This window comes from Oreochromis niloticus, linkage group LG2, assembly GCF_001858045.2.
Source record: "Oreochromis niloticus isolate F11D_XX linkage group LG2, O_niloticus_UMD_NMBU, whole genome shotgun sequence".
Classification (NCBI taxonomy): domain Eukaryota; kingdom Metazoa; phylum Chordata; class Actinopteri; order Cichliformes; family Cichlidae; genus Oreochromis; species Oreochromis niloticus.
In genome coordinates, this window is record NC_031966.2 from 16,120,651 (window position 1) to 16,147,504 (window position 26,854).

At 40.6% G+C, this 26,854-nt stretch overlaps 1 protein-coding gene across 4 annotated transcripts in view; it reads left to right on the plus strand.

Moving 5' to 3' along the window:
* The first annotated feature begins 1,860 nt into the window (after window positions 1-1,860).
* Window positions 1,861-26,854, plus strand: part of rab28 (RAB28, member RAS oncogene family) — a 31,637-nt gene continuing 6,643 nt past the window's right edge. The window contains exons 1-4 of one of the 4 annotated variants that reach the window (XM_005467336.4): window positions 1,861-2,567; window positions 9,068-9,164; window positions 12,049-12,137; window positions 14,573-14,702. In XM_005467336.4, the coding sequence (XP_005467393.1) occupies window positions 2,493-2,567; window positions 9,068-9,164; window positions 12,049-12,137; window positions 14,573-14,702 (391 nt within the window). In that variant the 5' untranslated portion in view covers window positions 1,861-2,492. The remainder of the gene's footprint in view (window positions 2,568-9,067; window positions 9,165-12,048; window positions 12,138-14,572; window positions 14,703-26,854) is intronic. The other 3 variants (XM_005467335.4, XM_005467337.4, XM_003445183.5) reach the window with 3 other exon arrangements.

Here is a 26,854-nt window from a genome sequence, read left to right on the forward strand (position 1 = left end):
TGCACAGTATAATTCAGGTCAATTTTGACCCAGACTAGGTATTCACTCATAATAAGTGTCTATAGCAAATTTTGAACTTAGAGTTAATTTACCATTTACAATTTAAAAATAGAAATGAATAAATGAATTAATGGAGTAATCCTTACTTAATTTTTCAGAGTGCAGAGAAGGTTTTTTTTTTTTTTTTTTTTTTAGGTTTTACAGCACTCATTTTTGGAGAGAAACACATTTATAATTTACTATATTTTAATCATCCAGCCATCTTATTTTCACTGCTCATATTGGTTGAGATTGTGAGGGCAACAGTCTAAGCTGAGAAGCCCAAACTGCCCTCACCCTGGCCAGCTTTTCTAGCTTATCCATTATAAAAACCAAGTTGTTCCCAGACAAGCCAAGACATAATTCCTCCAGTGAGTCCTGGGTCTCCTCCTGGTAGGACATGCCTGAAATGCCTTACCTAGGAAGGGACAAAGAGGCATCCTAATTAGTCAGATGTCTGAACCACCTCAACTGGCTTTTTGCAATATGGAGGAGCAACAGCTCTACTTAAAGTCCTTCTCAAATGAACGAGCTCCTCACTGTCCAAGGTACTACGCTTCAAAGGAAACTCATTTCTCAACTGATTTATATCAAGAAGCTCTTTCTTTTGATCACCACCCAGAGCTCATGACCACAGGTGAGGGTAGTAACGTAGACTGACCTGAAGCTCTTTCTTCACCACAACAGATTGGTAAACTGTCCATACCACTGCGGACACTGACTCAGTTCATCTGTCACCCTCCATTCTCCTCTCACTCATGAACAAGATCCTGAGATACTTAAACTCCTCCACTGGGAGCAGGAACTTGTCTCAGAGTGGGCACTCCACAGGTTTTCTGGCTAAGAAACATGGTCTCAGACTTGTAGGTGCTTACTGTCATTCCCACCACTTCATTCTTGGTCATAAACCACTCTAGTACAAGCTGGAGTGGTTGATGAAGCCAACAGAATTATAAATATTCAAAAACATAAAAGTCTATGATCAAGAGCTTGTACAATGTTCCCCAACCAGAATGAAAGCCACATTGTTCTTGCTGCATCCAAGGTATGACAAACAGACAATCAGACCTCTCCAATACCCTTCCTGGGAAGGCCCCTGATCTCCCTTTAGTTGAAAGCATACCCTCTCCTTGAAGAGGCAAACCACTCAACATTGGAGTGACACGGCGGCCTGGAATCAGACTACCAGGACCATTGCACCTAACTGCTGTTCAATCCACAAGTTACCGAACCCCTATAGCCCCTCCTGTGGGTGGTGGTTCCACAGAAGAGCAGACCCATATAGCTTCTTTGAGCTAAGCCCAGTCAGACCCCAAGGGCTAAGGCCTGGCCACCAAGTGCTCACCCTTTAGCTCCTACTTCAGGACTGGCTCCAGGGTGGGATCCCAGTAAGAAACCAGGGCAGAGTAAACTGGACCTTTGATTTTTTTTCCCCCTCAATCATCATAGGTTTGTTTTTATTATAACATAACATTATAACATTCTGGAACTGTTGGGAATTCATTATACCACGTATAATCATCACAGCCATTAAGCACTGTCCTCACTTCTGTATCATAAAAGATCAGAGAGAGAGTCTTAGACACACACAAAAAAACATACTTATAGTAACTAGTCTGTGCATTCAAAGCAATTTTACAAAACCTTGCATGCGTGGCATTTGCATGTATTCCCCACACTTTCTGAAATGGCATCATATGGAGACACACACAGTTCTTGTGACAATGGCAAAGTCTCACTTGAACTCCATCACCGCTGTCTCATCACAGAAAGAAAATAAAAACAACAACAACAACAACAAAAACAAGTCACAGACAAGACAGTTTCAATGTGACCTAAAACAAACATTTTTGATTTGAGTCACAGTGGTTGATCTGAAATCCGTATCAACAGATAAAAAATGTGAAGGACCGACACAACAGTATAAAATTAAAAATTATTTGTTTTTTGTTTATATTGTATCGCTTCAGTAAAAGTGCACTTCAGATGCTCTTTGTTACATTTGTCATGTTTTTACACCTGCACTTTAACCTCGTGTTACCACGGCAACGGCAACGCGTCACACACAGGACTCCACCACACACACACGCCGGTGATTCGGTTTCCGGTTCGGGTCTTTCTCCTGCAAAGAAGGGCTTCATGGCAGTAAAGAGGATATTTAAAGACTGAAATGCCAAATCCCGTGGACTGTCTTTCGGTGTCCGGTACTCTCATTTTAACTGGAAAAATCGGTGCAAGTGGAGTCAGCGGCGCGTGGAGTGGATCGTACTGAGAGCTGCTGCAGCCAGTCAAGTCTTCTTAGCGGAGTCAAAATGGCGTCTGCGTGCCCACTCAGCGCTCGTCTAATCCGTTTGTGATTATTAGCGTGACAGCTCCATACATCCACCCTTGACTCGTTTCTACCGTTTCGGTTTCAAGCACTGAGTGCTTTTTAAAAAATATTTTGTAGCGCCATGTCGGACTCCGAGGAGGAGAGCCAGGACAAGCAGCTAAAAATCGTAGTTGTGGGAGACGGAGCGAGTGGGAAGGTGAGACCACCACACAGATACAAACACAAAAACGAACACCTACTCAACGTTAATTAAGAGGTAGTGCTCGAGAAACTGTAACTTGTCCACACTGCACACCGTTTTTGCCTACTCAGTCACTTTCTGCTGACACTGTGCTGGCCACGCAGTAACCATGGCGACCGACGCTACTGCAGCCACGGCTGCTAATTAGCTAACAACAACGACAGAGGTAAATCACAATAACATGAACGTAACCCGGGGCGATTATGATTAAAGCTGACGTTTACACGGTCAAATAAACGCCTCAGTCCACGTGTCACTTTAGGTTTTCAGTCAATTTTGGCCCACTTGTAGCTCTTATTCGGCACCTGTAGGCTAACAGGCTAGCAAAGGACACACAAAATGAAAGCTGACGCTAAAGACAGTCAACATCAGATGATAACAGATGATAATTTATCTTTCGGATTTTTATTTGTCATTTTTAGTTTTTCATATACAACCAGTTTCATACCAAACGGCTAATCTGTAAAGTACAAGTAAATTACAATGACTGATAAAAATCAAATTTCCCCCTCAGCCATTGAGTTGCTACGTTTAGGCTTGTGGATCAGGAAAATGGCAACTGGAATAGTACAGCGACTTTCTACTGAACTGCCCCAACCACAGAGCAATTCATACACCACTTTTATTTATGTCCAAGCGCTTTCTAACATTCACACACTCACACTCCAGTGGTTCCGTGGGGGGGAACTTGGGCTTTAGTGTCTCACCCATGGATACTTTGGCATGCAGACTACGGGAGTCAGGGATCAATCCACCGAATTTCTGATTGGTGGACGACCCAGTCTTCCACCCACACAGCCACAGGATGTATTTTGTTTTATTCAGTATATTGTTATATTAAGGCTGTAGTTTCAGCTGTATGGTTGGAAGCTTTTTTTGCCTTTTTGACTATTTTTGAGCAGCACTTTAAATTCAATTAAAGCTTGTGAATAAATTGTCAGCCCTTGTGCTCCACAGACCACACAGCTACAGGAGAGTGGTAGTTTGTTTAGTATTTAATCCCACCCAGTGACTTTGTGTTTACAGGGGGTAACTAATCCTCGGCGTCACTTCACTTGTAAACCAGTAACACAGCTAGAACAGATATATAACCATAACAGATATGTTAAAGCTCCCTAATTTCATTTCAACTAACACAACGTCATGGAGCATGCTGGAATATCCTGTGTAGTCGCTCCTAAGATGCTACACTATACACAGCATTGGCAGTGTGTTTGGGATTATTGTCATGCTTGAAAATGAAGCCGCTGCCACTCAGATGCTTTCCAGATGGTATTGCATAGTGGCATAGTGGATAAAATCTGATACTTGTACTTTTCTGCAATCATAATTTTATCAATTTTGACAAGATCCCCAACACTTGTTGGCTGCAGTGCAGCCCCAAACCATAAAAGAGCTTCCACTGTGTTTTTCAGATGATTGCAGTCAGTGTTGTGCCTCTCTCCTGACCTCAATACGTGCATACAAACATTTAAAATTTGGAGTCATCACTTCATAATACTTAATGCATGATTTTCAATGCAGTTCTTGTGTATTTAGGATAGCAGCATTTCTCCCTGTTCCCCTTTGTTAAGAATGGCTTTTTACAGATTCAACTAAAGAAATGGAAACATTGTGTTTTTGTGAGATGCTGCTAGTAAAAAATGCCTAAGGGTATATAATATAACACTGGTTCTTCCCTGAGTTATCTGTTATCTGTTGACACAACACTGGTTCATCCCCTGAGTTAGATGCCTTTTTATTTTTAATTATTCATAAGTCAGTGGCTTAACAATGAAAAATCTAAGAAGGATTGGACTGAAAATATATGAAAAAGCAGCTAGTGTCCAAAGAAAAACTTGGAAATCCTTTCAGCAAGCCTGGAGAACTACTGCTCAAAACCACTTTAATAAATACAATGAAGTCATGCTGTTTGGAAGTAAAATAAAGAAATAAAGGATGGCTCGAGACTTCTGCACAGTACTCTAGTTTGCACTGAGAGGATGATAGAATGAAGATGTTACAAGTGAGCAACAAGCTTTGCACTGTGCTCCTTTTGTTGTCAAACCTTTCCTATACTTAAGGTAAATCTTTGCATAACATTAATGAAAGTGCAGCGTGTTAGCGGCTGTTGAACAACCTGTTTCAGTAGAAATAATCTACAGAAAATCAGTGATGTGATGATTTAATGACTGTCATTATGCCCGTCTAAAAGCCTGGTCCATGAGTGAGCCCTACAACACTGGTGAATTGTGCGTTTACATTTTATATTTACCATGAGGAAATAAGGATAAAACCTAATTACCACAGAATGGACATAGGGGTACAATAAACAGCCCCATGAGCTAAATCCTGTAAAAGTTTGAGAAATCTAAACAGGGTTTTTCTGGATGTAAGAAGATAATCTTCATCTTAATGCAAATATACAATTTTCCTCCAAAAGTTATTCACTGGTGTTCCAACTTTTCCAACTTTTCTTTTTGCAATAATAAAATCCAGGGGTCTGTTTTTACAGAGTTCATGGACTGTAGTTTTGATTCTATCTCAAAGATAGCTGATGGATTTAAACCAGAAGCAGTCTGTTGTTCTAAACCTATTAAGTCTACCCAGCCCTTAATCCATGTTGCATGTGCTGCTGAACATAGTTTTAGGACATGTGCCTGTGGTTTGGTCCTGTAATGTAGCGCTGAGATTGAATTTATGCCATGAAAAAAATTGTTTATGCATTTATCCACAGTCTAATTGCCACCCACAGCTTGTATTTCAATTCAGGACGATTACGTCTTTGTCCCTGATGAAGGCTTCTAGACGATCTGTTCTTTTGTTTCTTTTCTTGTGCACGTGTGCTTGAAGAAAAAAGTTAAAATATCATGTTGGTTATTTTTTATCGTTATACTTGAGCCACATAATACAGTACCTGGATTTAATTTTGTTTTCATCCAGAGCTGTTTATCAGTATGATGTGTAGACTCTGGGACTTCACATGTCCTTGTTAAAGTATTTTTATTTGTAAAAATCTTTCCTGCCAGAATTTTGTCAGTCTACTTATTCTATAACTTTTCATAGTCATACTAAAATAAAATTTACTTCAACAGAAACTGGAGGACAATCCTTAACTTATTGCATAAAAATGATTGAAAACTATAGTTTATTACATTAGAATGTTTTAAAACTTGCGAGAGATAAAATAAACATTACAGGTATGATAAACACAAATATAGGCATTAAATGAAAAAGCTTGTTCCAAATTAAAATATTTCAACAAAACATTTCGTTTATGCTTAAAAAATCTTTTTCTGACCACCTTGTTTCAATGAAATGCATATTTTCATTTTTCTGAATAATATTCAAAGCATGATGATGAATTCTCCAAGTCCCCTTATATTAAACTGCTGTTGTTCTCGCCTCTCTGGCTAAAACTCGGCACTGTGTAGGAACATAGAGGGTATTACAATTGATAAAGACTGCAGTTTGCTTTGCCTGGCTTTTGCAGCTGCTGGTTGTTTTCCATCAGTATGCCTTTTCTCTTCTGGCCAAGGACTCTCATTTGGCTCCAGAAAGAGGCCCTATTTAAGAAAATTATGCCTGGAAGCCCTTTTGAGAAATGTTGCTGTTTTCTCAGTTGATAGAATAAAATAACAGTGGGAAGAGAAACACACATGAAGACTTGTAATATAGTTGTTGCATTGCTAAACCTACACGAGCTAGTTAGTTCCTGTCCCCTTTCAAAGGCACTGGACTGAATCATATTCACTAAAATCACTTAAAAAGACTTGGAATAAAAAGGCCTAACTTACATCAACAACAGTGGATTTTTTCCTAGTTACACCAAACAATCATTTGCAGCAATGCATGGAGGTTGTCATGACAATTCGGCTATGTTTCGTCTTCTTCTTCTTCACCGCATCTCGAATCCCCGAGTGAACATGAATGTAATGCAGGGATGTCAAGTGCCTGTTGGCTACACATCCCCTTTCGAAACTAATCTCTCGGTCCTCTGGGAGAAAGAAAATGAATGTAGCAGTAATGGTGAGACCCAATGAGAAAAATGAATGTTCTCATTCTGGAAAGTCGACATTTTTTTTTTCTTTTGGGGTGTGTGTGCAGAGAACACACAACTCAACTCAGTTCCCAGTAGATACGCTACATTAATAACCCTCCTCACGCTGCTGCCAGGTGTCAGCTCGTCACTGTCTGAATGACTTACCTGCTTGTCTGTTTTGGGCAGAAAACAGGAGCCCTGCCCCCCGTTTTTGAGTAGGCACCGCTGACTGACATCTTGAATGCCGTTTCCCCCCTTATTAATGTCAATTTGCTCAGCAAATTGCAATCGGATCCGTTTTTCTTGGACAGCATTTTCAGTGGTATTTTTGCTTGTGGTCGGTTGTCCATTCAGAAGTACAGCGAGATGTGGGGAGGCTTGTCCACCTGAGCGAGATGTTTTTAAAATATGGAGTCTCACATTTAGCCAGGCTCTTAAGGTGCTGGGTCTGACTTACACACAGGTCCATTTTTCAACCTGAGTTATAAGCCACTCAGTTTTTCCTAAATATTTGCTGTTCTCTGACCCATAGGCTAAAAAGGAGCTTTAGGCGCAGGCCCTGTACATTAATGGATATTATACAACACCAACATTTATATTGGTTTTAACTATTTAGGGAAAATAAGGAGGCAGTTTGATACCATGCTCCCTCTTTTGAATTGCATCACATTGCTTGCCATATTTTTTTCCCCCTCTCTCCCTGTTTCTTGTTTCAGTAGAACTTCCCCCCCATTTCCCGGCATTGGTATCACTGGTGACCCTGTACTGTTCTCTGTTTGAGTGTCAGGATTACGCCAGCTTTTACATTCGCTGGTTAGCTGCAATTGTATGGTGGAAAAAAAAGGACTACGCAGAGGGAAGTGAGCCAAGCTACTGAAATGCCAAGACAAATGGCCAACGAGGCCAACACGAGCATGTGGAATAAATTTTTGCTGTCCGAGCTTGTTATGCCTGTGTTGTCAGTGATTGTTTGGGCTACTTAAATGGCCGATTTTCTCCTTGTTGCGTCAGTCACCTCTAGTAATTTTTCAGTCACTCTTGAGTCTGTGACACGCTTCACAGGCTGAGATTAAAAAAAGTCTGCAGGTCTTGAACTTTTAAAGAATTAGGGGGATAAAACCTTATTCTGCACCCCGAAGGAAGTGTGAATCAAAAGCGCCTTTGGCAAAGGTTAGAATTACTCAATCAACAGGGTTAATTAAAAGATTAGGTTTACTTATAGTGGCATTCACAAGAAAACAAAAACTATTTACTTTAAGAAATTCTTTGTAAACCTTGATAAGGGGTGTCTGAAATGGCACCTACCCTGGAGATATAGGGGCAAAAGCCTGTGTTATTTGGAGCATTATCTGACTGTACCTAAAGCTTCTGAGCATGAATGGAGGTAGATAAGGGCACAGGCTCAAGTGAAAGCTTAATGGATTGAAAGAGAGTTTAATTTTAAGTCCTCTAACCCTCAGTGATTGTCAAGTACCACATTAAAATGCATTTGCTGCCACATGAACACTCAGGGAATCCCACTGCTTCACTTCTCCGTTGTGTTTATGCAAGCGCACTGCTCTAAAGATAGCTAATAGATGTTCAGCACCTCATTTTTTCCCCCTATCCTCATCCATCAAAATGAATTAAACTTGGCATGTCAGGCCTGCTCTATGAATTCCCATGAATTTTCACGACAGCCCCTAACATGCTATCCCCCCCAAACCTCCTTAAACGCAACAGTGACAGTGATGGAGGTTTTATAATTTGTGGCAATTATTAGGTCTGCAGTCCGGAGACATGACACATACTCTGACACCTGTTTTGGTAATTCGCGTTGATTTTCACTGTCACATCCATGGCTGAGTAGAGAGACAGCAGAGGAGGCAGGCATTTACATCAGACCCGTCTAGTCAATCACAGAGTATTTGTGGGAGCTTAAAATGGATGTAAATGATCACAAGTTTCAAGGTTTCGCTTCCAAAGAAATGCTCATTGTGGCTCCATGCTATTGTGGTTAAAAAAAAAAAATCGCACAGAAGTGTTGTTATATGATAAATTATACCCTTGTATTTTTAGACATTTTAGAAAATAAAATATTGTGAAAGCTTTTTTTGGCTTTCGGTTGGTGTGAATGAAATCAAAGTTTTTCTTCTGCTGCTCCCCAATGGCATGTCGCTTTTTTCAAGACGTTCTTTAATGTAGTATACCGTATATTTTCTCTGGAAGGAATTTTGCAGCGTCTTGCATTTTTGCTTGGTCTATGTTGCGATTTGAATGTGTATGTGTAAATATATGAGACACATAATATGCAGCCAATGACGGTTTGTCCCTTAATCCTTAAAGCATTTTCCTTTAAACTGTTTTGAAAGACGTATTATTAAAGTCTCGTTGATAGCTGGAAAGTTGTTTGGCACTCATTCTCCACCTCTCTCCTTTTGTCTTTTTGTTTCAGACATCACTCGCCACCAGATTTGCACAGGAGGCCTTTGGGAAGCAGTACAAACAAACCATTGGTCTGGATTTCTTTCTGAAGAGAATTAGCCTTCCAGGTGAGACACCTTTGTAATCGTTCGGAGACGTGTGTGTTGCACGAGTGTGCACTGGCGCTCTGCCGATTTGTAATTCTAATAAGACACTGATGATAATGCACAGCGAATGCTTAAAACACAACAGACTGTGTTAACTGCGAGAGGCTGTTTGAATTCTGTGTATCTGCCTTAAGATTTTAGATCTTGTGTTTACTTACAATTATGAGGGGTGAGTAGAATATTAATAGAAAAGTTAATGAAGGTCCGACAAAAAGGCTTGCTGTTCCCCAACGCTTTTATTTTTATGTTTTCCTGTTCTGCCATTTCCAGGCAACTTTTATCCATCAGCTAAACTCAGGAGCTGAATGTGTCTTTTCTGGGAGCTCCTCATTGTAGAGTGTCTGTCATTTCTCAGGCTTATTCACTTTGAAAGGTCTTCTCTCCAGAGCAAACAGCACACACTCCCTCTCTTCTTTTTGAGTTGGGTTGGAGGGGGGTTCCACAAGGCCAATGGACAGGTTATGTCCAAACGGGCGAGCCTTGCTCATAATTCTGTGGGCACGGTACAGAGTAAATACATTAACATTTTATATCCATAACGCTGATCCCCCAAGATCAACTGATCTTTGTCCTGCACCACATAAAACATTGATGTTCCTATTTGTTTAGGTTGAGCGCGCAGAAATAAAGCCACACTTTGTTTCCCCTTTAGATCTGTAAAATAAATGTTTATTGACGAATGCTATATTTAGACGAAAGCACTCCGTTTTTACTTCCTACCATGTGAAATGGGGATTTTCAGCATTTTAAATGGCATTTCTTGAGCTCTGCCAAAGCCTAAGCTCCAGAAATCTGCAAAGTGGCTCCATTCTTTCATTACTAATAAAACAACATTAAGCGAGGGCAAATTAAGTGCTAAAAGTAAAAGTTATGCTGATTTGTGACTTGGCTGAAGGATTCTATTTTGATTTTGTGTCAGTTTCAGCTTATGAGACTTAGGAGAACTAAACCCCCAAAAATGTTGTGGTGGAGTCGGGATGAAAAGAGCCAACCATAAGCATAGGCTGGACTCGGCTCCTTAATACGAGCTCGAACAAACGCTATTGATCGTGTGACTTCTCTTTCCAGTAAGTTTCTTTCCTGAAGTAATCACAGATCTTTTCAGCGTTAAATTGTAAGCTTTGTTTGAATATAGTGTACATATGTCTGTGTCACTGGGGCAGCAACAACACTGGGTTCAACAGCGGACTTGTTAAATGGCCCATTTTCTGGGGAATTGGGTGTTGATGAGCTGATGAAGAGGAGGGTGGCTGTACGAGCTGGGTGGTCCCAAACTTTGTTAGGACCCCCACCTTGCCTTGTATTGGAGAGGTTGTGTGGTTCTCTGGGTCTCTATGGGGCTGTAAGGGTCTTTTGCAGCAGGGGGGAGAGTAGCCTATAGCCAGCGTTGGCCCCTCTCACCATGAAGGCCCAGCTTGTCAAACTTAATGTACATTTTCCAACGTGGGGAGAGGTGAGGCGAGGCCGACTGGCACACAACAGCCTCCTCTGTGTGTGCTTTTTATAACAATACCTCTTCCAGATGTCCCTGCCAAACCAGTGAGGTACAGGCGGTGAAGGGGATTGAGTAGAGGTGAAATTTACTTGATAAATCCTGTCAGAGTTCAGCCTTCGGAAGCTTTTATCCCGCATCACCTTCAAGACACTGGTTTTTCTTACCTTGTTATCAGTTTTTAAGGTTTGTCTGCAGTTTTCACTTTTTCCAAAGTGCGAGTTGAAAAATGTCAGCCTTGCAGAGTCAGCATGAATCTTTGAAACACAAATAAAGCTAGTGTCTGAGCACAGTGGATGGGTGGGGATGGCTCTTTAAGACACCAGGGAGCCATTATTCATCACACTTCTCAATGTAGCTTTACATTGACACTGTATAGTCTAGATCAAGTGACTGTAACCCTCAGCGTTTCCTTCCCTCGCCTTAAAAAGGGGACCTGTGAAGGGTTTGAGTCGTCCAGCCGTGTCCACTGTGTATGCTCAGCTCCCCATTGCTCCTGGGCCTTCATCACACCAACATAAACTCCTCACTGTCTGGTCCTCCCTCCTCTTTTTTTGACTTTTTTTTTCAACCACCCCTTTCATTTTCCAGAGGAAGAAAATATTTATTTGGATTTGGTTTTTGTGCCCGTCTTTCTCTCTCCCCCTCTCATCCACTCCTCCTTTCTCTTTCCACAGGCATAAGGACAACAGTCTTCTTTTCCTCTTATTTTCTGTTTAATTATTGCTATTTTCCTTAACAGCACATAATTCTCTTCACTTTCCTTACTTGGCAGGTTATGGCACAATGCAAACAGCTCTTCCTAGACTAATAAGAAGTCTTTTTTTTTTTTTTTTACTGCCAGTGTATTAAGAATGTTTAAATTAGAGGGTAAGCGTACCTATTTCATCTCCCCTCAATCTCTGGGCTGGATATTCTTGGATGTGAGGTGTAGGTGATCTGCCAGTTCAAGAGCGCTAAGCATGAAAGATTAATCGCTGATTTATTGTTTCCATTATGTATATCAACAATGTTGACTTTTATTATAGAAATCGCTCACCCAAAAGTACAGGCTCCAGTTACAGCTTACTTATCATTTCCACAGGATCTTGAGCTTTGTTAAAACAAACAAGTTAACAAGGAAAAAGGAAATACAACATCTGGAGCAGAAACCCACAAATTGGAGCATTATCATTTTTTTATTTGTGTTTTTTAACTGGTTAGCAGACAAAAGCATTTTAGGAAATGAAAGTGTGAATGTAAACTCTAAAAGCCTCTTTGCTTCCCTTATAGAGTAGACCTTTGTATTTTTTGTCATTTAAATGTCAGTTTTTTCTAATATTGGAATTTTTATGTTTTTTCTCTTTACCACAGGCAATTTGAACGTCACCCTGCAGGTGTGGGACATAGGAGGCCAAACATTAGGAGGGAAAATGCTGGATAAATACGTATATGGAGCTCATGTAAGGGCGCACAGAGAACCAGCTTTTTATTCTATATAACAAACATGTAGACATCTCTATTTGTGCTGCCACTTCCTCTCTGGGAACTTAAGCCCTCTAACATGAAGAGAAAAAAAAACTTAGGAAGGAAAGAAATTTGTAAATCTGCAAACCAAATGTTAATACATGATTTGTCACATTGGAGAATAAAGTCATGGGAAGCACAGGAAGAATTAGTTTCCAGTTTGGTAATATCCGTGTATTGGTGACTCTGTGCATGCTTATTATTACAGTCTCAGCAGTCATTCAAAGCCTGCCACTCCCTCCCTGTGGAGGGAAATCATAATAAACTGTCATTTGGATTCATAGTGAAGTGCAGCAGGTCAGTGGAGCTTTAAAAAAATCCCTATATCTCTAGTTTTCACAGAGCTGCCAGACTTGGGTGGTTAAACTGAGAAATGTTGATAATACTGTAGGTCAACACTGTGAGCAATAAGTATAGTTGTAACCACACAGGAGTTGCAATTATATTACAAATGCAAGTAATTTGACTTATTTTGTAGGCTAAGTAACTTCCAGTGTTTTGATAATATTTGCCTCATATGCAAAAAAGCTGACGTGACTAAATGATCTGTTGACTCTCACCTTTTATTTAATGCTTGTCCACTGGAAAATTTTACACTCTGTTGATTAACGTGACAGCCGAGCTTTGTACAAACACGACAATTTGTGTCGGTGCTTACCGGTTTATGCTCCGCAACTTAAGTGCCCGCAGGTAGCTGTGTTGTTTTTCAGCAGATGACACACTCTTTCACCTTTAGATCATATCTTGTTTGAAAAGCCTAATTCTAAAACCAGTACTGAAGCTCTAAAAACATGCCAGCAGTATGAGAATACAGTTTTGTAATATTTATCCTTAGAACCTGGATAAACGGTTGAGCATTCTTTTTCATTTCAGAAATCTATTTGGCTTAATTAAAGTCAATTTTTTTCTCTTAATGTTTGCTCTAATATTATCTCTGTCTTCTTCCTTCGTGAGCAACATCTTGTGCATCACACCGCCTCATTACGGCACTCTGCTTTGGGAGTTTGTCATTAGCGAAGTGTAGAAGTTTCACACCTTTTGTTCGGCACTGTGCGTCCTGTAATCAATCATGGCTGTTCAGAGAGGCTCGCTGTAATTGTCAAGAGGGGTAAGCTGTCGTCGCCGACCATGCGTGTTGTGACAGTGCGTGTCCGTTGGACAAAAAGCAACAGACACCCCTCCAGTCATGTTGCATCATGCAGTAAACGTAGAGACATTTACTCTGTCTCATGTTCATTTCCACCCCTTTTGAAAAGGCGAAGCCTTGTGTAGTTAGAGATAGTTGACTCATGCGATTATTATTTGTCTTGTACTGTGCAAGCACCTCTTGTATCTGTTTGCTTTTTGATTAATTTATGTGTTCATGTAAACAGCTCCTTCTGGCCTGAGTGTTTAACCAAACACGGCTCTTGTATTGTTGCATGACTGTTTCTGTCGTGCAGCGAGGGTTTAGGATTATGGAGGGAGGAGAAAAAATGTCTGGAAGCAGACAACCTTCATTCATTAGCTCAGACAGCAGATAACCAAACCCGACCTCCATTCTGCAGTGAATCTGCAGTATGCTTACACAACTGCAAGTAATTTATGTGCAAATCACTATTTTCATAATAAAAAAAGATCCTCAGCTTCGTTTTGGTTTCATGATAGTACTAAAGTTATGTTTGAGTGAATGAGTGTGACCCCTACTCTAAGAAGAGGAGCAGTGCCACCTACTGTTGCCTTCCTGGCTCAATTTTATTCATGAATGTGACTATGTGGGTCAAAAATCAGTAACTGCCTCCCACTTGATTCCCTCAGAATCAGCTGATTATTTTTTTTTTTCTCGGTCCAGCTACTTGTCATATATTAAAATTAAAATGCCATGCAGAATTAAGATTATTTTCAAAATCACAGGCCCTTGAAGTACATATTGATCAGTTAACATTTTTTGTTAAATGTCCCCCACCTATCCCCTTAAAAGTTTACCTAAAATACACTTTTTTACAAAGTTGTCCTCAGAAAATAGCTAAAGCTTTGCAGCATCTTTGTAATTGAAACTATGATATATCCTACAATATTATTGCTCAGTGTTGACTATAAAAAAATGTGGTGAAAAAAAATGTATTTGGCTTTTTAAAAAAAAATATAATTAGTATTTGCATCTTTAAACGGCACCAGATTTCAACCAGCCCCTGTATACTTCAAGAGCTGGTCATTTTGAAAATATGTACAGTATTGGAGAGTAGGCAGGTAAAATTTTGCAGATTTGACTGACTTTTTCCAGGATGACCCTTGTGGTAGAAAATAATCAGTATACATCTGTTATAATTGTGAACTGCTGAAATGGGTGTGATAGCATTAACACTGTTTGCCTCCTCTTTGTCCAATACAGGGGGTTCTACTGGTATACGATATCACCAACTACCAGAGCTTCGAGAATCTAGAGGATTGGTTTAGCATGGTCAAGAAGGCCAACGAGGAGTCTGATATTCAGCCAGTTATCTCATTGGTAGGCAACAAAAGTAAGTATTGCACAAACAAAAAATAAAATACACACAAAAACTACCATAGACACAGACTATAAGAATGATTACACTGCTTTGAAAGAACTTTATTATTTGTAGAATTTTTATTTCAGAAGCTGCATATGAAATTAGGTTATTACAGGTTTTTGTTTGAGTATTTTACCCTGATGCATTTTTCATGTGAGTGCCTGTGTTTGTGTGGAGGAGTGCATACGTGATGGTAGCAGACATGTTTGTTAGAGCACCAGATAACTGATTGGTGTGATAAGAGAGCGAAGTTTGAGAGCGATGGGAATGCTGATGTTTGTGAACTCCTGGGCGTGACTGATGATGATTTAATATGGGCCAGCGGACCCAGGCTACCGCTTATCTGCACCCCTTTCCCTCCCAGCCAGTCCCCGTGTGCCCCCCTCACCCATCCCACAGTCTGATTCTGCTCTCCTGTCCCGAGTCGGTTAAGGTGAGGGACTGGACGTTAACCAGACGGCTCTTTTCCTATTAGCCTGCACCCATCCCAGCATCTCCAAAATAAAGACCAATAATGATGACTCTTTTAAACATCCCTGTGACAGATGTGGAGTCATGGCTGCTGTTGTGTTATTTTAAAGCGAGGCGTCACTGTGTGTGTGTGTGTTATGGTGACTGTCCACCTTCCCAGGCAATGATGAACTGTCAACAGAGCGGTGCCTACACACAGGAAACTCGCTAATGTTACTCAGCGGAGATCATAGGTCACGGTTTAATTCGCCTGTCTAGAGCAGATTCTCTTGTCTTCACATCCGTTGCGTTTTCTAATGCCCCGGCTTTAACAGTGGGCGCCTCTGTATTTAGGCTAGAGTTTGGGATGTGCTGGTGAGTGTGTGTACTGTAATACTTAAGTAGTGTACATCCCGCTGTCAAGCTCCTCATCCACGCCCCCCCACACCCACCACCACCACCCCCACAGTTACTTTACCTCTAATGGCTCTAATGCTGAGAATGGTCCATGTGTGTTTTTTCTGTTCCTACACACTGAAAAAAAGAAAAACACAATCCCACACAGATTGCCCCACTAGGAGCAATCAATTACTTTGCGAGAGTAAGAATCCCCGAACCCTCCCATGGTGTCCGTTTTCTTTATTTTATTTTTTTCCAGGGTGCTCAGCAAAGTTAGTCTAGATATTCTTTTAATCTATTTTGCAAAACATCTACCGTTTTGTAGTACTGTGGCTCTTCCCTCTTCCAATTTTAATACTTTAACAGTATTGTGAGCATATGAAAACATAGCATTCTTTGGCGAGCAGAGTTTAGATGGCTTTTGAATAGTTCCCATGATGTTGGGCTGAATGAGGCAGCATGTTTGTGACAACCAAAATAGAAGTACAGACATAACAAGGAGCTTATAAAAACACTACAGATTTATGTCTCTGTGATGTCTTAGGGGGAGATTGTGGTGTTTCACCACTCAGACATTTTTAGTGGTTCCACTTAGATTAACTTAAGGTGAACAGTGGCTGTGGTAATACTTACTTTAGTGCCTGGTTACTGCTGAAAGAATATTCAGATAAAAAAAAAATCCTTAAATATGCTAAAATAGCTTTAACAGTATTATAACAAGTTGATTTTAATACTAATAAAAGTCAACACGCATGCCTTAGTCAAATAATACTGTGTTTGGCTTATTGACAGCTACTATATACTGAGCTTTAAAATCCAGTACTACTACTATTCCTGCCTTCTACTCTAATTTGAACACTGTCTTCTTTTCCCCGTGTACGGTAATTGAGCCGTCGAAGCAGACAGGTTCATTAGTGATGCTGTCCCCTCCTCTCCTTACCCTGGCCTGACTGCCCTCCTGTGCCATGTCGCTGCTGGGAAACAGCCTTTCCTTTCTTTGGCTTTGAATGACCAGCTAGGGTTAAGTGTACTTGTTAAGCATCAGTATGCTGCACCCCATAACCCTCAACCTGCTGCCCAGAGTTTTATGTCAAATAATGGCACCACTTGTAACAATTCAGAGAGGGAGCCCATGAAATGTTTTATTGAGGGCTCACATATGTGCACAGAATTATTTATGCAGTTGCATGCACACACATGCACTTAGGTGAAAGAACACACTTGTCGAATTTCTGGGAAAACATTGGTAATGGAAGAATCCTAAGCTCTTGGTCTGTCTAAACACACTATAATGTTTATTACAGTGCATCCTCATGTAATACCGTATGGTACACAGGAACCTCTCAAGAGATATGTTGGCCTGTTATGCGGTCATCCCTTCCAACACTTGAATGTTTCATTTTTAGTGAAGTAATAAGTGCTGTGTGTTTTGAAAGCGCTCCAGATGATAAATTCTCCCTCTTTTTGCTTCAGCTGCGATGAGCCTGTTTGTGACTGTTTTCTTTTTACATGAGAGTTTTTATGAAATCTGTGATTTAAAAAAACAAAAGTACAAAACTGTGGCACGCTTTTAGCAGCACTGATCCATATTTTTGCATCTTAATGAGAGCTTTTAAAATTCTCATATAGTGCTGTTGTGTCGAAATAGCTGACATTACTGTTCAAAATTAGTACCCATATTTCTTTGTAGGCATTAAGTCTGTATCGTTTATCAAACCAATTTGTTTTTATTAAGTAGGGATCACAGGACCTTGGCTCCCTCCCCACCCATCACCGTTCCCATTGCCAGTGCTCTTTCCCTCAGGAACTCCACAGCATCCATCATTGACTTGTACAGCCCTTATTTGGGTGACTTAAATGGGTTCAGTTCTCTTAACCTTGCCTCATCACTCATGGGTTTTTGCTCTGAGGTTCTAACACTGTTCATTGCTGATCCACTCAGGCCTGCCCTGGGAAACATCTCTTCTGCAAGAAGATAAGGTCCCCGCATGAATGGAATCTAACCCTACCTGCTTTTTTCTTGTGTTCTGTTTCTTTCTGCCCCCGTCTTTCTTTTCTAAGCCCTTATCTTGTTCCATCTCTCAAACATACTTGTGCCTTCATTTTCAGCCCTGTGCAAACACTGACTCTTTCAATTAAACACACTTATACCTACAAGTCCTCTTATCTCTCACATGTGTAGACCAACACCTCCGCTGTAGCTGCCTTTGGTTACTGTAATGTCTTTTCATTGGCTTTGCGTTTCTGTTGTGTTTAACAACACACATGTGTTTGCTTTCTGCACGCTACGACAGATCTCACTGCATACCGTTACCCGTTGCACTTCCCTCTCCCCGGTTTTCCATCCAACCATATGAAAGTTAAAGTGAAACATGGATCTTTCCTTACTCTGGATTCTCTTGAAGCATGTCCTTACCCAACAACATTGTTGGTCTTAAGCTGTTAGCCCTCTTGGGTAGGCCTTGGGTGGAGTTGTAGCCTCCCCCTCCACAGCTCTCTCTCTCTCTCACCTCTGTCACCTCCTTGCCCCTGTAAAGCTGCCACAGTTCCTGTCTGTTCAGTGTAGGCCTGCACGTTTCTTAATAGAGAGATGCTCAGAAGTCCAGGAGTGCAGAGGAGCTCAATGCGCTTCTGTTTTTGGTTTAGCTCAAAAATGTTTTTCCTGGCTCAACCCACTCATACTTAGGTCCTCTTACAACAAACTAAAAGGTCCTAATTGCCCCCAAGGGAAAGGTTTAGCCACAATAGACATGTGGTCGGACAAAAGCCCAGTACTCTTACCCCGGCACCCTCACCCCTCCCCAGACAGGAGGGATGAACACGTCAGCAGTGTCTGTTTTGCACTGTGGGTAGCATGACCACAGGTTCGACGCTGTAAAACATTATATATACAGAATATAGACCCAGTTAGGCACGGTGTATGGTTGGATAGACATCTGGAATGTTTACAGTTTACAGCAAATCCAGTGTTTCCTGTTTCTCTTCACATTTTATTTAAGGTAAAGGGTCAAACGAGATGTGTGTATCAAATTGTCTCTATAACCACACTCACTGTAGCCTGCTGTCTGGCTGTGAGTCTGGAAAAGATGTGAAACCGAATCAGGTTACAAGATTTAGATATAGAGAGAGATGAATGAAGGATTACAGCTGAATTACACTGTGGTTCATAATCCAGTGTAAAATCGCAATTGCAGACACAGTGATTAAAAGATACTTAAGTTCTTTTTTTCGCAGTCTTACCGACACAGAACTTAATTAAGTAAATGGTAAAATTTAATTGTAACAGCTTTTGACCCAGCTTTGGTCCCTGCACTCGTCTTTTGACTCTCATGCCTGTTGAAACATGGAAAGTCCTCATTCATTTTAGCCATCCATAAAGCAAATATTGTTGCACATGCAGTAGATGATCAGTCTTCGAATACCTTCTTGTGTGGTAAGTCACGGGCCATTTGACTTGCACAGAACAGCTTAGCCACCTGACCGGAGTGCAGCCTGGAACCCTCATCACACTCAGGCTATACTTTATTTCTTCACTGCTCCACAACATTGATATGGAGGAATTCCTGGAAGAGGCCTTGCTGACACAGGATTAGGTAAATAACTGACTGATGCAGATCCAGGGGCATATTTTATAAATGTATGTGAAATATCAACACAGTTTTTCCCTCCGTTTTTGCTAAATTTACTTTTTAGTGGTGTGAAATATTACATCACAGTCTTTGCACTCTGCTTCTGCTTCACGTTTCAAGTTTGTTCAGGCAGTTGTGAGCAGAACTCTCTTTCCATGTTATGATTCATTGGTGTGGCATGATGTTGAATATGAAGGCCAATCTAATGCATCACTGCTCACAGGAAGATTTTATAAATATGAATAGTGTTATAGTGAGCAACATATACAATTAAGAAGGCTCCCCTGTGCTCTGTTTAATTGTTATAGCTCATAGTTACGCTGTCGGCTCACAGAGGCATGTATTACTGCCCTCTCGTAAAAGTCCACTTAGTTTAACAGCGACAGGAGAGCTTGGAGGACATGGCCAGTGAAACCCTGGGCAGCGACTTGTGCGGTCGGCTCAGAACTGGGCCTTTTGTCCGCTTTTCATGAGTCCTGGGAGCCCGTTAACCCAGCCGGCAAGGCTCTCGGCCTCATGTTTTACTGTTGCAGTGACAGGCCGGCACTCCAGCCCTCGGCCTGCGTGCAGAGCTACCGCTGGACACTCTCTGTTTTTCATTCTCTGACCGAGGGGGAAGACCATATTGTTTTACTAGCTGCTTTGGAGTACCTGATTATGTTTTCAAGTGTGAATGCATGTGTGCATATGAGTGTGTCTGCACATCGTTTCATGAAGGACGATCAAATGACAAGATGAGCTGTGATCAATGAGCTGTCGACAGAACACTTCTGACCTAGTGGAAAGCGAGTCCCCTGATGGTCCTGGCCCGTTTCAGGCCACCGGGGCTGGGGCGCCCCTGCACAAAGAGCGCTCTGTCTCTGTCAGGATTCCCCCGAGGAATCCTGCACAGGCCCCGCTCACCTCGACAACACCCGGCTACGAACAGCACTCCATCTGTCTGTACTCACTCAGAAAAGTCATGATAATATTATTAACTTACCTCAGTGCTTTAATATACTGATAATTATTTCCAATTATCCTACCACACATTTAGATTCAGCTGTACAGTGTCCAAAGCCAGCAATAAATCGCAGAAATATTGTGTTTTCTATGCTGTAATAGGTATTAAGCTGATAAATTTAAATATTGAAGTACTTTGGCACTAAAATGAGATGTTTCAGGCTTTAAAAACATAAACAGCAACAATTATAAACAATATCTACACTGTTCAGGTTTTAATGAAATGTATAGCAGTGCTGTTACTTGCCTCCTGAATGACTGCATAGTGTTTAAAGAATAAAGAAAACAGTCACGCATTATACTGTATTTCTGAAAAAGAAACGGGGGACAAGCCAGCAGTTTTTTGGAAGTAAAAAAGTAGTTATTGTTGCTTTTACGTCATATTGCATATATATATATATAAATATATGTGTATATATGTAATGCAGGTACAGAACTATCACACCCTTCATATTTCAAACCCTCAGTTTTTATGAGCTCTCTTTGAGTCATGTAAACCAGTTGGACCCAATCATTTAAATGCTTCACATAAATTCAACTAGTTATGCTGTTTTATTAGCCACTCGTGGTATGTATGAAAGTTAAATCGGCGTCTAATTCAATCAAACATCACGCGGAATGATTTATTATACTTTTACTGACCTTTTTAAACTGGTAAACGTTTTTCTAAATCTTGTACAAGAAAATTTACGGGTAAATAAAATACCTCGTGCGATTAATGTTTACCTGTTCGCCTATCAGACTCCTGCAGTTTAATATTAATAGTGATATTTGACTATCCTTTAACTTTCTGTTATTTTTTGTGGCTTTTTTAAGTGGAAGTAGTGGAATATGCAATATATGCTTTAGAGTGTTTTTGAATGCAAGTGTGACAGTGGAAGTTTTGACCACTGGTGGCACTGGTGAGCATTGTTTAAATGTGCAGCCATAAACACAGGGGCAATGTAGAGGCGGGGTCCTCCAAAAAGAGGATATCCGATGGCCTAAAAACAAAGCAGTCAAGAAGCAGAATGCAAAAAGGTTTCACAAAAGTTGTAAGGAGTAAAAAGCCGTGTGTAATCCTCAAATGTCTACAGGGTATGGCATACTCGGACAGCATTTTAATTATTTTAAGAGCAATTGCCAGTGTGGGTTCCCTCTGGGTACACCAGGTTTCTCCCACAGCCCAAAGACATACTTGTTAGGGTAATTGGCGATTCCAAATTGGCCGTAGGTGTAAATGCGAGCGCAAATGGCGATCTTTCCAGAGTGTTCCCCAACTCTCACCCCATGACAGGTGGGATGGGATCCAGTCCCACTGAGACCCTGAATTGGATAAGCAGAAGCAAACTGATGGTAGATGGACAAATAACATAGCAGATCAGCATACATGATCAGCCAACACAGGTGTACAGCACAAAGCTCAATTTTACTTGAGAGAGTTTAATTTAATAACAAACCTTTGCTGTACTTAGCAAAGAGTAACATATATGAAAATGTTGTTGAGGGCTTTGAGTAAAGTTTTGGTGTGCATATGCAGAGGATGCCAGAAACCTATAAGAACAGCACTGCTCTTTTGTCATTTTAAGGGTAAAGTAACAGTTGAGGCTAGCAAAACCCTATTAAATGTCAGTACTGCAGAATAGTCTTGGGATGTTTTTAAAGTTAGTGGTGCATGGAGAACAATTTGCCCAGACAGTTGTAAGTCATTTCATTAGGATCTGGACTTAGTTTGATATTTCTTACCCTCACTATACAGTCTGAATCGATTCATGGTCAGCGAGGGTAAGCTGAGGCAAATCCTTTTAACAGGGTCTTAAAGCCATAGCGTGAGGTAATGTTGGAAGTGATAGGTTCTCCCCTGGGGTTGATTAGGCTCAGTCCTGTAACTTTCACTTAATGGGATATGACCCCTCAGAGCCCCAAGTCTCTGAAAACACACGCATGCCTGGCCATTATTACCACACACAGATACATAGACACACACTCACAGTTCACACATTCCACCCTCGGCCCTCATGCTCCCCAACGCACGACTGCTGTTTAGTTTAAAACGAGGCCGTCGGCAATTAACTGTGTTATGCCAAGCTTATTCTCTGGCTGTTTCTCGTTGGATAAACTGTTCCAATTGGTCCCCAGCAGCCGGCTGAGGCAAACAGTAAGTAGGTGTCTCTGTTATCACAACGTGGTTTTAAAAAGGCCTGAGAGGATTAGACAGTGTAGTGTAGGATTTCAGGCTGGTTAGCCAACGCAGACCTTTTAGGTGATTGTTTTGCCTTGGCAGCATGTGTCGGTGAACTCCAACAATCAAAGAATCCCTCCTTGAATTATCACATTGTTCACATTTGGGTACAATGACAATAACCATACAGTGTCTCTTGAAGGTACTTGCCCAGCAACCTTTGTGGTCTGGTGTGTATTCTCATTGGCAAAGTGAGGGTTTAAAAGAAGAAAAAACTTTGCTTGGGGTGGTTAATGTTACCAAAGATGTTTTGAAAGAGATCTGGTACTTAACAGTATCATGTTAAACCAGCTAAAGTCACATATTATATGTGACAATTATCAGGCAAAACTAACTATTATGGGACAAAAAAAGCAATCAAACTGACCTAATGTCTTGCAATATGTGGCTACACCGTGCTAATAATAACTTAAGCTGTTGCAAATGAAGCAAGACCGTATATGAAAGATGGAGGTAGCTGTGGGTCTGTTAAATTGAAAACCTTAAATTCGCATTCTTTGCAAAGGCGAACAGGGGATGACGACGAGATGCTCTAATTGTAATTTTCTTGGCTCATTATAATTTCTGGTTCTGATTTTCTTTCAAAGGATGGTAACTGACAGCATATACAGACAAAAATTAGCTAATAAAAAATGTATACTAAAAGCAATTATTCATTTTTACATTTTTCCCTAAACTTTAGCAAGTTACAGGATCTTTTTTCACTTAAACAAGTAAATACAAACCACCTTTTCTGGCACTTAACCCGCAACCACCAGCAGACATAGTTTACCTTACCAAATCAAAGCAGATGCAATAGAGTTGTACAACAAAACAAATGTCAGTTACTTACATCATTTTTCAGTATGTTTATATATTCACCAGATAACAGGATATTGACCCTTTTTCTCTTTTTCACTCATCTTGATAATTTTTCTCCTAACTGCTTCGGTCATTTCGCTGCCCATACTGAGGCTGGTGGATTGTGGTTGGCTGTAAGCTCTGGCTAGTTTTAGTTTTACCATTTTCCCTTTGTCACTTTCTTCAAACTGGGCAGGTGATGTAAGTGTCTCAGACTGACTTATAATTGGTCTGAGGTAATATGTGAGACTGGACGGCCAGTGTGTGCTGAACACACTGAAAATCAGCCAGTACCAGCCCCTGGCTGGTTGATCATTGTCTTTCTATTTTTAAAAAGACTTGCAGTATAGAATTCAGTGGCAGAAAGTCTTTAGATCATCTTGCTGTATTACTACAAAATATACTTTTCTTATAAATTAGCTCCACTGTTATAAGTAAGAAGGGGATTATGTCTTTAGGTAGATGAGCATATTATTTCTTCCTTCAAAAGTTGCACAAGTTATGCTTACATGATTATTGGTATCATGCTTTAGAGTCTTTTACTGAATTTGATCTTGTTCGGTTGTTATTGGAGCAGTGTGTACAAAATGATCTGCTACAGGAGGTTGCTGTGTTTTCTCCAACATGACTTCACAACATTTTCACAATACACCTATTTGTGCTTTATTACTGACTCAAAGGGTACTTATAATTCAATGCAGAAAGAACCACCAGACACAGCTACAGCAAGCCATTATTCAATAGCCAACTGCCACAATGATCTGCTGGATAAGCTTCGAGATCTCAGCCTGGCTCCAGTCCCAGCCATGGGGATGTTGTAAGCAGCGTATGCGAAAGTGCAAGTGTGCCAGTAGAGCTGCGGTCTGTGCTAAAAACAAACTCTAGTTTTAAGTCACTCAAAGCAGTAAAGACGATATTAATTCATCACTAATGGCTTTTCAGTTTCTTCGTTTCATTGGCAGTTAATGTGTGATTGTCTTTTCAGGGAAGGTGACAGAGCAAATGGTAGTGCTTTAAAAGCATTCTCTAGGCAGATCCATCCAAACAAAATCCAACCTCCTTACTAATTTCAAGTTTTTAAGTGACATAAAAAAACCCCGCCAAGCCTGTCTGGTTTCAGGATGATCAGGTCTGCCAGTGAGTGGATTCTTTCCATGAAGGAGGAAAGCTGACATCCACATAGACACTAAATTGTGGAGGGGAACATCCATATTTTCTTCTCATTTGGTTGTGTTCCCATTTAATAGGTCACTGCAATAACAAACCAATTATTTACGGTAAAAGCCTAATTTATCCCCCAGATATTAATCTCTAACTGTTGTCTTGTAATTCACCCCAATGACAGGCAGACCTTTTAAATAAACACTGATGGTGACCACAGCGAGGGAGGGCCATCGCTCTTGACGAGTAATGATCCACTCACTATCTCTATGCTCTCGGAGGCCTAAACAGTTTATTTCGTGTTTGCAGTCACTTCCTCGGGGTTGTTAAGCTGATGTACAGTTTGACAGAAACAGAGGTAAACCAGATCATTGGAGAAAGATTCTTTTGACCTGATAAGTAGAAATGGGTACATTAGGGAGAAAAATGGAGCAAAACACTAAAACTGTGGGATTAGTCTTGTATTCAGTCTACACAGACAGATGCTGAAAAATTATTTTGTGTGGGAAAGTGGGTCCTTTACCCTACAGTATTATTTTGTGACTTAAAGGAGCCATGAACCACTACTACCATATACAGAATTTAGGGTTACCTATTTGCTTATCTATCACCACGTAGATGTTCCTTTTTTTTAATCATACAACCCTTTAAAAAACAAAACAGCACTGGGTTCTGTGTAATATAAATATGCAATGCAATGATTTTCATCTTAGATTTTTTTCTTTATACATTAAGAGACTGGGATCTTCATGTCCCCACTGAAAACACAAATATTTTCAATAATGGAAACTACTGAAAACCATTGTCAGTGAACACAGGCTACACTACACATATCTACATCCACATATCCTCATAGGCAAGTCATTTAAGATGGAGAGAAATTGGTCAAATTTTTTAATTATTTCGTTGAAAATCATTGACACTGTGTCCCAAAGGCTAAAGAGGAGAAGGCTAGTCATACTTGTTGTCTGACCATGTTGGTAGGGAGGAGCAGAGTGTACTTCAACATGTGAAATCTCCATAGGTGTCTACTTCTAAGCAAGATTAATGGATTAGCAAACTATTTTGAGCCTAAAGTCAGAGTTTTCAGAGTCACGAAGGTGGCTGTCTTTTAAATCACCATACTAACTGATGCTAAACACATAACTTGGTCCTCAGCAGGTTATGTTAAGTCTCTTGGAGTTCACCACTGTGACATAGATTCACTGAAGTATTTATTTACCTACTGAGATGTAACTACTGCATTCAGTTTGTGATGCAGAAAAAATGCAGAAAAATGTTTAAGTTTGGCCCTAGTCTGCTTTACGTCTCTATTCCATTACTATTACATCCATGTTTTATGGTTATATTTTTAAATTTTCTTTATAAATCTCTGTCACTTGTTCTTCTGTTAATAGCTGAGATTGGAGTAAGTAGTGCTCAGTTGATTGATGTTATGCAGAAGAAGAAATGATGCATCATACACCCCCTCTTTATCTGAGCGGACACAGAACATGAACCAGAAAGAGTAATATCCAAAATTGGTAACCACCATGATGATACCTGTAATCTCTGAGTTGAATTTTGCTTGGTAGTAGTAGTAGCACCCCCAGTAGTACCCCCCTCAGAGTGATTATACTTGGTGAGGAGCTTTGTATTCTACCAGAATCCAGGGAGGGTGTTGCCTATTTCAGCATGATGATGTAGAACCACAATCTGTACATATCTCATAGCAGGGGTGGCCAACTCCAGGCCTCGAGAGTCAGTGTCCTGCAGGTTTTACATGTTTCCTTGATCTATCACAGCTGATTTAAATGGCTAAATTGCCTACTCAACATTTCTTGAAGTTCTCCAGAGGCCTGGTAATGAGCTAATCATTTGATTCAGGTGTGTTGACCCAGGGTGAGATCTAAAACCTGCAGGACACCAGCTCTTGAGGCCCGGAGTTGGCCACCCCTGTCCCATAGTATAGGCAAGGGTTTAGATGTGTCCTTGAACCAACACAGCTGATTTAAATGGCTAAATGACCTCCTCAACAGGTCCTGAAGTTCTCCGGAGGCCTGGTATCGAACTAATCATGACCCAGGGTGATATCTAAAACCTGCAGGACATCGGACCTCGAGGCCTGGAGTTGCCCACCCCTGGTAGAGGGAAATAAAAGGGTACAGGTGCTAATGTGGCCAACATTTGAAAAAATCTAGCGAATTATAAATCAAAAAGTACAACAAAGGAGGAGCCAAACTGTTTAGCAGCTCCAATCATATTCTAAAACCAAAAGGCATACCATTTTCCTTTCAGAACTACAGTGAGTGAGCTCACTGGTGTTAGTGAAACAAAATGGAATAATTGCAACATGTGTTTTTATCTAAATTTGATATCTAATTTTATACATTTATTAATCTAAATATCTAAAAGTTATTGAAAAAATGTCTTAAAGAGTT